This window comes from Phyllostomus discolor, chromosome 5, assembly GCF_004126475.2.
Source record: "Phyllostomus discolor isolate MPI-MPIP mPhyDis1 chromosome 5, mPhyDis1.pri.v3, whole genome shotgun sequence".
NCBI classification, from domain to species: domain Eukaryota; kingdom Metazoa; phylum Chordata; class Mammalia; order Chiroptera; family Phyllostomidae; genus Phyllostomus; species Phyllostomus discolor.
Window position 1 is genome coordinate 40,439,779 of NC_040907.2, and position 12,683 is coordinate 40,452,461.

The window sequence follows — 12,683 nt, forward strand, 5'->3', positions numbered from 1 at the left end:
GACCCTAGAAATATCTTGTTCAAGCCTTTCATTTGTGCTTGGAGGCCTTATTCAATATTCCAGCTGGTGATTGTGCCACCTCTGGTTGAACATCACTTTTTATGTACACTGATTTCTTCTTTAAAAGACAGCCTTTTAGGCAGCTTTCAATTATTAGACAGTTATTCCTTATGCTGAGCTGAGACCTGCCTGCACTACTCTTGGTTGATTGATAGACAATGTGTCTGGTTCAAAATCTGATTTAGTACCGATACCGGAGCCTGCTGCAGCCAAACAAGTTTGGGGGAACCATCTGCAGTGGTGATGTCTGGGGTGAAATGAGCTGTCATGGATCCACATCTTGTGTAAAGCAAGCACAGTGTGGACAGGATTTCCAGTGTAAAGAGACAGGTGAGTAGCATTCCAGCAGGATAACAGATGTGCTTGTCAAACTTAACATGCAAAATGCTTTCCTCGGGAGCTTGTTAAAAGGCAGACTCCTGAGCTTTTACCCTAGAAATTGTCATTCTGCAGGTTTAAAAGGGGGCCCAGAGATCTGCATTTTAAACCAAGTAATTTTGATGTAAGTTTGTAGGAAAATCTGTTGATTCATTTAGAAAAGACATAATTCACTCATTCATCCTTTTATTGACTTAATATTAATTAGGCACATATGATATGCCAGGAAGTATGACCTGCTAGTGATACAGAGAAGAAAAAAATAATGTACCTTACCTCAAGGTACTCCCAAGTGTTTTTGGGAGAGACACCTACAAGGAGCCAAAAATAATGTGCAGTAAACAGTGGATGGGCATTAGTACAAGGTTGAGTGGGATCTGCTTTATGGAGTCAGAGAAGTCTTCAAAATGATACTTGAACTGGGACTTAGAAAATGAAAAAAGAGTTTCTAGGAAAAAGAATGCACAAAAGCACAGGGATTTGGGGATATCAGTTCAAATAATTGCAAGTCAGGCCCTTGAGAAGAGAGGCAGGCGGTGGGCCAAGCAGGTAACCAGGGGCCAGACTATAGCATTTTGAAGAGAAATGGTGAGCCACTGCAGGATATAGACCATGGGGATGACAGGGACCGATTGTCATTTTAGAAAGATCACTGGGGCTGTAAGGTAGAGGCTAGATTTTTGAAGGGAGCCTGGATCAGGACCTGAGCTGGGGGGCTGTGGGTGGTAGACCGTGAGGCTATAAGGAGGGCAGAGGCAGGGAGGTGAAAAAAGGATGAAATAGGTTGGAGAGAGCTGAAGGGGCATTCAGAGGTGCAACAGACTTGGCTACAACGATCGATCGATGTGGGTCATGAGGGAGAGGGTGGGGTCTGGGAGGCTCTGGGAGCACCCACAGCCTCTCCTCTCTCAGGCCGCTGCCTGAAACGCCACCTCGTGTGTAATGGAGACCAGGACTGCTCTGATGGCTCAGATGAGGAGAGCTGTGATGATGTCAGGGTCCCTGAAAATGACTGCAGCCTGTACGACCCTATTCCAGGATCTGAAAGGGCAGCTTTTGGGTGAGTTGCTGCCTTCTAGCCATATGGGGGCACGGTTTGGTTTTTCTTCAATCATGAAAATCAGTTTTGGAGACAGAAGAGGGTCTTTTTTGGAGGATCCTGTGGAGTACTTCCTGTGAGGCAGCTGTCACTGTCCATCTAAGGTGGCGTCTTCTTCCAAGTGGGCTATAAAAAATACTGCATCCCAGGTAGCTTATCAACTGCAGAAATGTATGTATTTCTCACAGTTCTGGAGGATGGAAGTCTGAGATCAGAGTGTCAGCATGGTCAGGCGAGGGCCCTCTTTCAAGTCCTTGTATCCTCACATACTGGAAGGGACTAGGGAGCTCTCTGGGGTCCTCTTTATAAGGACACTAATGCCATTCATGAGAGCTACAGCTTCATGATCTAAGCACCTGCGAAGGCCTCGCCTCCTAATACCATTGCAGCAGGGATTAGGGCTTTAACATAAGAAATGTGGTGGGGGGTGAGGGTGAGAACACAAACATTCAGTCCATAACAGGGGGCTTGCCCAGTCCTGCCTACATGACACACTTATTTTCCATTTTCCCCTCCCTGTCTACCTGGGTGTCCTCCTCTCCTTTCTCCTCTGCCCACTTTGCCGCCTACTCCTCTCACACAAATTCCATTGCCAAGGCCCATCTAAGAAGCCATGTCTTCCACAAATGCTCTCCTGATGTCTCAAGAGGATAGCTCTCCTCTGACCCAAGTGCACTCCCCAGTAGCCCTGTTCACATTCTGCTTTGGGCTGTAGTTGCCAGTACAACCAGGACTAACAGGATGACACAGTGCTAAGAAAATGGATTTGGGGTGATGTGAGAGGGGCTCAACTCTCTACCAGTGCTTTCTCACACCTCCTGGCTGTAATGTCTTTATCTGTTGAGATTCAGTCAGCCTTGATTCTAACTTTATTATGTGCATTCTGCTCAGGGCCAGTTCCTTGAATGCATCCTACTTTTTTGTTCTGAAACTTAATAAATTTAACTCCTTCTTTCTGAGCTGTCCTTCCTCATGTTTCTAACCTGCCTAATTTTTCTTTCTTTTTTAAAAAATATTTTATTTATTTATTTTAGACAGAGGAGAAGGAAGGGAGAAAGAGAAGGAGAGAAACATCAATGTGTGGTTGCCTCTCATGTGTCCCCTACTGGGGACCTGGCCGCAACCCAGGCATGTGCCCTGACTGGAAATCAAACTGGTGACATTTTGGTTTGTAGGCCAGCGCTCAATCCACTGAGCCACACCAGTCAGGGTAACCTACTTTCCTACCCAGTGTTACAAACTGACTTTTGTCCCCCTGAAATTCATATCATGAAGCCCTAACCTCTGTGTCACTATATTTGGAGACACTGCTTTTAGGAGAGGTCATTCAGGCTAAGTGAGGTCATAGGGTAGGGCCATCATCTAATAGGACTCATGTTCTTATCAGAGGAAGAGACCCCAGAGATCGCTCCCACAAAACGCAGAGAAGAGGCCCCGTGAGGATGCTGAGAAGCTGGCCACCTGCAACCCAGGAAGAGGCCTCGCCACAAACCAATCCTTTCAGCTTTGATCTTGGACTTACAACCTCCTGAACTGTGAGAAAACAAATGTTTATTCTTTGAGTCCCCCGTTTTGTGGTATTTTATACAGCCTGAGCTAACAAAGACACCCAGGCATCTCCTCCACGTACTCTTCTGGCTTAGTCCTCTCCCATTGTTCCCAGAGTTTTTTGTGTGTCCTGCTCTTCCAGCACTTATCCAGCAGGACTGGGACATCTGTTACAATGTCCTCCTGCCTCTGAAAATAACTCTCAACACCTCTGCTTCTCCAGCACCTGCCTCATAGTGACACTCGGTATTGTTAGTTTGCTGGCACTTTGCATTTGTCTGGGATCTTGTCCCTTAACTTGAACATAAACTTTTTTTTTTTTTTTACCGCATGAGCCCTGATGTCAGAGCCTTTCCCATAATAGCCTCTCACTGAGTATTGGTTGAATCAGAACAAATCAATATGATTAACTTGATCTTCACAGATGTGGAAATGGGGAAATGTAGTAATCATCACAAAGTGACCGGCCATGTTGCAGCCCATTCAGGGTCAGGGGAGGGTGCTGTGAAATGCAGCTCTCGTTCATTATGGCCTAATTGCCCTAATGCCACAGCCCACCCACCAGATAGGGTAGAATCCTGTAAGTGCATGTAGGCACACACTCATGAAAGGACTATAAAATTCCATTTTCTTTCAGACTAATAGTATTAGTTTGCTCAGGCTGCTGTAAAGTACCACACACTGGGTGGCTTAAGCAACAGAAATTTATTTTCTCACAGGTTTGGAGGCTAAAAGTCTGTGATCAGGTGTCGGCAGTGTTGTTTTCTCTGAGGCCTTTCTCTTGGCTTGTAGATAACCATATTCTCTGCGTGTCCACATGGTCTTCCATCTGTATATGTTGGGGTCCAATTTTCCTCTTTTTATTAGATTATAGCCCTCTCTGCTGACCTCATTTTAACTTAATTACTTCTATAAAGACTCTACCACCAAAATGCAGTCAAGTTCTGAGGTTTTGGGGGTCAGGATTTCAACATATGAATGTTAGGGGGGAATGCAATTCAGCCCTTTACACCAATAAAATGTGGTTAATGTAGATTTTGAAAGTGTCTGTAGGGTAAGGAGAAAAATATAAAATATTGAGATTTGACTTGAAAAATAATTACCTTCTTATTGGCAGAAAGATCACAGACCATGATCTGGTCTCACATGATTCAGTCAGGAGCATTTCAAAGTCCTGAATGTGCTTTGCCCACACCAGGCACTCAGACTGGTGGCATGGCTCCTCCCCTGCTCCCAATAGCTGGTATCTTGATGGTTTTTCTGTTCAAGATCTTAGATGCCTTTCCTGATATATTTCTAATTGAAGCCTTTCCTAGATTTTAATTTTTATTTATTGTTACAGAAGTCACACATGTTTGAGGTAACCACTGAAAGCTTTCCTTTACTCTCCTTGGCCTGCACCCTCCTGATCATCCCCTCTCACTGCCCTCCGTAGAGCTGGCCCCTGTTAACAGTGTGGGGTAGGTATGTCCAGGTCATGCAAAAATGCACTGACAATACACACTGTTTGGAAAATATACCTGTAACATGCTTTGTGCATTCTAGACGTAAGTATGGTTTACATGAATGTAATCATATCATATATAGTTTACAACTTTTCTCACTTCATAATACATTTTAAAGATTTCCCCCTACTTTTATTGTCTCTTTCTAAGCACTGTAATGTTCCATAGCAGCAGACTATGGCCTGAAGGCCAATTTCAGCTTGGTGTCTGTTTTTGGAGCATAGCTTTGCCCTACAATGGCAGCACTGAGTAGTTGCTACAGAGACCTGCAGCCTGCAAGGCTTAAAATATTTGCTATCTGGCTCTTTGTTAAAAAATATTGTCAACTCTTCTCCTATAGTATAATTATATGATAACTTATTTAACTACTTCCTATTGAAAGATAATTAGATTATTTCCCATTTTTCTCTAATAAACAAGCACTGCGATGAACATCCTTAAATACATATATTTTTTAAAGATTTTATTTATTTATTTTTAGAGAGAGGAGAAGGGAGGGAGAGAGGGACAGAAACATCAATGTGTGGTTGCTTCTAGTGCACCCTTTACTGGGGACATGGCCTGCAACCCAGGCATGTGCCCTGACTGGAAATTGAACCTGGGACATTTTGGTTTGCAGGCCCTTGCTCAATCCACTGAGCTACACCAGCCAGGGTTTATACACATATTTTTGTATTCATGTGTGAATATTTCTGCCCAGGTTTCCAAAAAGTAGAATTTCTTGACTATGGTTTTTTCTTTTCACTGCTGCTTCTGCAACCTCATGTCCAAAACGGATGTAGGCTTAGGGGTTACAACACAATCTTAGGGCTTAATATTCCTTTGAATTTTTGTTGGCCCTGTTAAAGGGCTTGTATTTATAAACTTCAGACAGAAATATGTTCAAGAGGAGAAGGATAGAAACTGCAGGTTGAAGTAAAGGGAAAAAGCCCAGATTTGTGTCCTCTAAGAACTCTATGAAGAAAAATGTAGTTGTGATTACAAACAACTTACTTAATCTTTCTGAGCTTCAATATATGCACTTGCAAAACTGTCAGGAGGTTAAAAGCTGATGTATGCTCAATGTCTGGTAGAGTGTGTATTCAGTTCATCTGAGCTGAATACACCGCTTCCACTAATATGAAGAAAGAGATTAAGAGGGGAAGAGAAGAAGGGGGTTAACTTACATTTAATTTCTGCTGTATGCCAGGCATTCTTTAACTATCCACTGATTCCTTGAGTGGGTTTTATTCAGTTTTTACCCTGCTCATCTCACTGCCTTTGTGACTTTCTGCAGAGATAAAAACAAATACGACAAGACAGTCACTGAATGCCACTGGACCACAGAGGAGGGATGATTCTCTGTCCAAGATAATCAAAGAAGGCCATATAGAGGAGGCAACATTTGAGTTGGGTCTTTCAGGCTGAAGAGGAGTTTGAGAGACAGAAACAGGCGATCATTTTATTATATAACACAAAAGGCTTTGATCGTCAGGTCTGGGAACGCTTAGCCAACTCTGAATGTTTTCGTTCAGTTAACTTTCTCTTTTAGATATTTAAAGCTGTACTTCATCTGTTTGACATTATCATTGCCCAAATATGGTAAACCCATCCATAGCCTACAATATATAGTAGTACTTGAGCAGATAGGTTTGGAATACCCCAGAGAGGGAAGCATGGGAAAATAGTTCTGGAAAGGTATCGGGCTCGGGAAAGAAAGTGTAATTGTGGAGTGACTAGTACGTGCTATCAATGTTACTTCTGTTTTACTTTGCCGCTTTCCTTTAGCTTTCACAAAAACCATGAGAGGTGGTTTTATTTATGTCTGGTGTTCAAAAGAGGAAAATGACCTTCAGAAAGATTCTAGAATGTGCCCCAAATCACACTGCTAGTAAATGACAGAGTTGGAAATTAAACAGAGGCCTCCCCAACTTTCAAAGTGTGCACACTCTGACACTCGTGCCACTGTGAAGACAACAGCCTCTCTGAGGACTACAGTCTCAGTTTAGCACTCTGACTTACACCCAGTATTTCAAACCTGCTCTTATAAAAATCAGCAAATCCCTTTTCTGAAAGCACTAGCAGCAACATTTATTTAGTACTTCATATACGCTAAAAACTCTTAGGATTCCTGTACATGTTGTATATTATTCCTTTGAATTTATTCCTTTGAATTCATAGAGTTAATGTTTAACTCTATGAGGGTGGTAGTATTAACTGCTTTTTACAAATGACTAGACTGAGGCACAGAGAGGTTTGATGATTTGCCCAATGTCACACAGCTAGATGTGGCAGAGATGAGAAACAGGACCAGACTCTCTGGATCCTGTGCTTGGACTCTTGATAATTGTGCATGTCTTTCTTTCACTTACTCAGTAAGCATCTAGGGGTGTCTCCTGTGTGGAGCACTGTTCTAGATGCTAAGTGGAGCTGTCTGGCTGTTTTGATTAAAGAGAATCTAAGGGCCCAGGTCTTGCTCACTCAGTCTCCCAATGTTACCCAAAGTGACCCTGAAAGTATTTCAAGGGTTCCACAGAACACAGTTTGAGAAACCAGTGCTCAGACTTCCAGCTCCGTTTTCCAGAGAATACCTTATGCTGTCTTTGCGCTTTCAGTGCTCTCTTGCAAAAGTGTCCTGCCTTTTCAATTTAGGTATAATATCCTGACCCAGAAAGAAACTCAGAGTGTATATGATGCCACGTATTACGGGGGCCAGTGTGAGATGGTGTACAATGGGGAGTGGAGGGAACTTCGATACGACCCCGCCTGTGAGCGTCTGTACTATGGCGAGGATGAGAAGTACTTCCGGAAACCCTACAACTTCCTCATGTACCGCTTTGAAGTGAGTCTCAGCAGGGACACACACAGGCCATGGTGGGCTGAGGGCAGAAAGGAGGGCTTGCTGGTGGAGACAGATGCCTGGCTTGGAAGACTTTGTTTCTTGTAGAGCTGGTTGGGGGCTGAAGGCTCCTTTCCACCTGCCCTCTGCATGCTCAGTGCTGAAGGGCACTGAGAGGCAGGGCGGGGCTGGGGAGAGATGCAAGCTACTGTGGTCACCCGCCTGCTGTGTCTTGGCTCCATTCCCAGATTGATAAAGCAGATTTGGGGCCTGTTATCTGGGTTGTCAGTCAGAAGACCTCTTTCCGAGTTGTGGACCTGTTAGAATATAAGGAGTTCCAGCCCTCTGTATCAGCAGGTTCTGGATCCGTGGATTCAACCAAACAGAGGTCAAAAATGTTAAAAAATATAAGTGTTACATTGTTGCTGACATGTACTAGGAGGTTAGGCTGTCTGTGGCGGTTGCATCTGTATAGAACACAGACAGACATTTTATTCTTGTCATTATTCTAAACAATACAGTATAACAACTATTTACGTAGCCTTTAAGTGGTACTGGGCATTATAAGTCATCTACGGATGACTTAAAGTATATGGGAGATTGGATGTGTGTAGGTTACATGCAAATACTATGTCATTACACAAGGAACTTGAGCATCTGTGGATTTTGGTATCCATGGGTGTCTGGAACCATCCCCCACAGACACTGAGGGGTGAATGTATATAAGATCGTGAGCAGTCCATTGCCTGTCCCTGGGCCCAGTTTCCTGTTGTAAAGCAGGGGCAGGGCAGGAGGTGGCTGGACAGGAAAAGTGTTTGCACACTGCTGATGAGCTGAGATTCTCTCCATTTCTAAAATTCCTTGGTGTCCTGGCCACCTGGGGCTGTACATGGCTCACGATCGCCTCCAGAGGCTGCTCCTGACCATTCATTTCCTCAAGCTTCACCCTCCAGGTGAGACGTCCACACAGCAAACTTCGTTAGATGGTTACCATGTGTCAATTATCCTACTTGCATACAAATTCTCCCACAACAGCACAATGGGGTAGATGTTATCGTTTTCCCATTTTAGATGCTAAAACCCCGGAGATTTAAAAGGATAAAGTGTCAGCCCAAAGCTGTACTGAGGTAGGTGGCAGAGATGAGACTGAAACCCAGACCCGTTGGAACTAATTCTGGATGTGTGTCATTTAGAAGAGAGGATGAATCATATACATTATATCTATATACTCATACATATTACATCTATATACTTTCCCTTTATAGAGAGAGATGGTAGAATCCTAGGACTCTAAACAATTTTCAAGGCATATAACCCCCTCCTTCAAGTTCCTGAAGAGAAAAATATTGACACAGGATAAAGCCAGGCTTATGGAGTCTGTGTTTAAGGAGTTGGCTTCCCCAACCCACTTCCACATCTGCCATCAGGCCTAAGATAAATCAAGCTGGAAGACACGGACGATGCTACTTTTCTAAACTCAAGGATGCAGGGTGTCCAACCTGCAGCCCGCAGGCTGCTCAGGGTGGCTATGAATGTGGCCCAATACAAAATCATAAATTTACTTAAAACATTATGAGGTTGTTTTGTGATTGTGTGCTGCAATGTATATAATGTGTGGTGCAAGACAACTCCTTTCCTTCCACTGTGGGCCAGAGACACCAAAAGGTTGGACACCCCTGGAACTTAGGGTCTACGTATCAGGCAAGACAGGACGAGAATCCTGGAAACACAGAATTCTGAAATCTCAGTGCTTTAAAGCAACAGTGCCCTACTCATGCTATTTGTCCATACAAAGGTGGAAAGGAAAATCCCATACACAGTGAACCACTCACTCGGTCTTAGCCCTTGCTTCCTTGGCTCAAGCAAGGCACAAGACCATGCCTCAGTTCAGGTTGGCAGAGAAGTGCAACTCTACTGTGCACCAGGAATGAAATAACTAAACATTTGTGGGCAGAATGATCGTCATCTGCCTGGCTTCCTTTGCCCCTTTCCGCCCCGGTCCATGCCCAGACAAGGCTTTCTGTATCTCCCCATAGCAGAGTCCACTGGTGTTCTCCACAGGAAGGGTTATTAAAGGAATCCATGCTCAAAACAGTATAGCATTTTACCGGAATTGTGTGTATGTGTGTTTACATAAATATTTTAGCAGTACCACTAAACAGTAACTAAACACTGCTTATTTTCTGTATGTTAGTATTAATCTGATGCACCAGTTAGCCTTTTAAAAGACTTACTTCTAATAACTTGAAATTCTGTAGATATTTTTCAAAGCAAAGATTTAAATATATGTGTGAATTGGAATATAACTCTATGTGCACACACCTAATATCCACTTCTTTCTTTACAGGCCCTGGCAGACAGTAGTTTCTCCTCAGAGATGTATGAGGATACAAATGAACTTTTTAGTAAACTAAAAAATGACCTGTTTGTGTCAGGTGGGTTGACCGTTGGTGTGGGCATTACAGGCATCCCTCTCACACTGGATGTAGGTGGGTCTGGATCGGAGGCCTCTTCGTTCTTGAAGGAGTTAAGCAAGTACAACGAGAAGGTATTAAATATAATGCCTGTGTCACACAGTATTCCATTATGTGTACCAAACACATATTATTGTAATTGTATTAAAAAGTACAGTAGTAATTGAACCTTCATTTGCTTGTGTAATTGGAAATGTCTGATCAGTGGTAATCACGTTTATTTTTCTTATTACGTTTTTGCACACAGAATCATTACAAAGGGAATAAATTGAATGATGAGACTAGAACCTTTTTCACTTCACCCACCTTTTTTCCTGGTTACCTGGAGCATATAGTGAAATACCTGGAATGGTATTGTCTTAAAGAGAAGTAGCCAGGGCCTCTAAACTAGACTTGGGAGAATTCTAAAGCAAGCCTTACTGTTTCAAATAGATCAGAGGGCTGGCATGCTGAATCAGTTTTTAACTTATTCATCAAACATTCACTACTAACTGTCTATTATCCTGAGGGCCAGGCAATGCTTCTTTGAAGAGAAAACACCTACCTAGACTGAGATTTAAAGCCTAGTTCAAGATTTCCAGATGAGGGGAGGCAGAAGTTAACAGTTGGGTGTTCTAGGCTTGGGAAACAGCAGGGTCAAAGGTCTGGAGATGACAGAATGCCTCACAAACTTGGGATTGAAAGTACTTCAGCTGGCTAAAGCACAGAGTAGGAAGGAAAAATAAGGGGCGATGGGGATGGAGAGGCAATCAGCAACCAGAGAAATATTTACTGAACTGATCAGAAATTCACAAAAATGTCTCAATAACATTGATTCCAGGACTGTGGATTCTGTTGGGAATAAAAATGAATTTATCAAATATTAATTACATTCTGTAGCTTTGCCACAAATTAGCCATTGATCCAAAAGGAAAGTATCATTTGTTATCTGGCTGTCACATATAGATATGGACTTTTCTAAAAGCAGGTGACCTCTTCAAACTTTCTGTATCACTTCAGATCAACGTTTACATTACCCAAAAGTAATGCCATGCATGACCCTCTTGCTCTTAAACCAGTTCAACAATACTCTGGTCCTGGCTTCTTATTCTTCTTCTTATTATATCAGGCTCCTGCTTTCTTTATTACTTAACAGTACAAGATCATCACTAACTAGAATGTAGGTTGCATGAGGACAGGGGCCTCTCTCAGTCAAGAGTATGTCCACTGTACCTAGCATAGTACACATGAGTACAGGGACTTTTGAGTATCTGTTTAATAAATTAAACAAATAAATAATCTTGGCTTTTGAAAATATTTCTAAGCATAATTTTTATTCACTACCTAATACTTGTGTAGGAGGTTGCATAACACAATGCTTTAATTAGGGCAGGGAGATATGTGGAGATGAGAATGGATCAGGGGCAGTACAGAGGTGAGGAGCTCAGTGAAGCACATTATAGTAAGTAGCCCAGGTGAGTACTGATGAGAACTTGACCTGGACAGGGAAGTGGGAACAGAGATGAAGTCATGGTGTCTAATATGTGTGTGTGAAATACACTAACACTCCATTACATGTATATTTATGCTCATATATTTATATGTAAATGTATATATTTCTCATAGCTGCTAAATGCAGACCTTTTGCATTATCTCTTATGATAAAATGTATACTCTCTACTCTCTTTGTTCTTTTCCCTCATTCCATGGCTGGTGTTGCTGTTGGCAGAAATACACCTTCATGAGAATTTCCACAAAGGTACAGACTGCTCATTTTAAGATGAGGAGGGACAATATTGTGCTAGATGAAGGAATGGTGCTGTCGCTAATGGAGCTTCCGGAGCAATACAATTACGGCATGTACGCCAAGTTCATCAATGACTATGGCACCCATTACATAACATCTGGATCGATGGGCGGCACTTATGAGTATTTCCTGGTGATTGACAGAACAAAAATGGAATCATCTAGTAAGTGGAAGGTTTATGCACACAGTGGTTGGTGCCTGCACCAGAGCATGGTTTGCACTTTTTGGAGCACTGACTATGAGCTGTGCATGGTCTTGTTTACTACTCGTGACAACCCTGTGAGGTGTCATTAGTATCATTTTCAGGGGATTGAAGTCCAGAGGGTAAAATGACTCACTAATTAAGCTCTACAAATGTGATTTTAACTCATACTTGTCTGGCTGCCTAAAATTATGTGTTTTCTATTTCACCATGGTTACCTCTTTAGTAATAAAGAGGTAATTTTGTTATTCAAAACATCAAAATTTATTTTTAATGTAGATTCTTGATTAATGGAACTGCCATACCCATCAGTGATGCCAGAAAACTGGAGTCACCCCAATTCCTCCCTCTCCTTCCCCCATGTAGACCTCTAAGACCCCTCAGTCCTCTCTCCTGAATAGCTCTGGTCCATCTGCTGTTCTCCACATGCACCCTTACAGTGGGAGGCCGGGCTCTCATCTTTCACTCATGACTGCATCAGCTCCAATCCATTCTTGACTATTACCACCAGAAGAATCTTTCTACCTCACAGATATGATGTTACCACTTTCTTGCCTAATACCCTGAATGGCTAACAATAAAGTCTAAACTTCTTAGCATGATACCATCATAGCCTCACCCCAAACTGCTACAATAGTGTTTCTCAAAGTGTGGACTCCAGCTGGCAGCATCAGCCTGACCAGGGAACCTGTTAGATATGCAAAACCTCAGACTCCTACCCCAAAGCTACCAAATTAGGAGCTCTGGGAGTGGACACAGCAGTCAGTCTTATGACAAGCCCTCCAGGAGATTCTGATGCTCACAAGTTTAAGA

General features: G+C 42.8%; 1 protein-coding gene across 2 annotated transcripts in view; it reads left to right on the forward strand.

Annotated features, from left to right (window-relative positions):
• The window catches only part of C8A (complement C8 alpha chain), a 55,688-nt gene that overhangs the window by 13,826 nt on the left and 29,179 nt on the right, over window positions 1-12,683 (forward strand). For both annotated transcript variants that reach the window (XM_028513354.2, XM_036026160.1), the window contains exons 3-7: window positions 246-390; window positions 1,351-1,498; window positions 7,222-7,411; window positions 9,756-9,956; window positions 11,591-11,831. In XM_028513354.2, coding sequence (XP_028369155.1) covers window positions 246-390; window positions 1,351-1,498; window positions 7,222-7,411; window positions 9,756-9,956; window positions 11,591-11,831 — 925 coding nt within the window. The remainder of the gene's footprint in view (window positions 1-245; window positions 391-1,350; window positions 1,499-7,221; window positions 7,412-9,755; window positions 9,957-11,590; window positions 11,832-12,683) is intronic.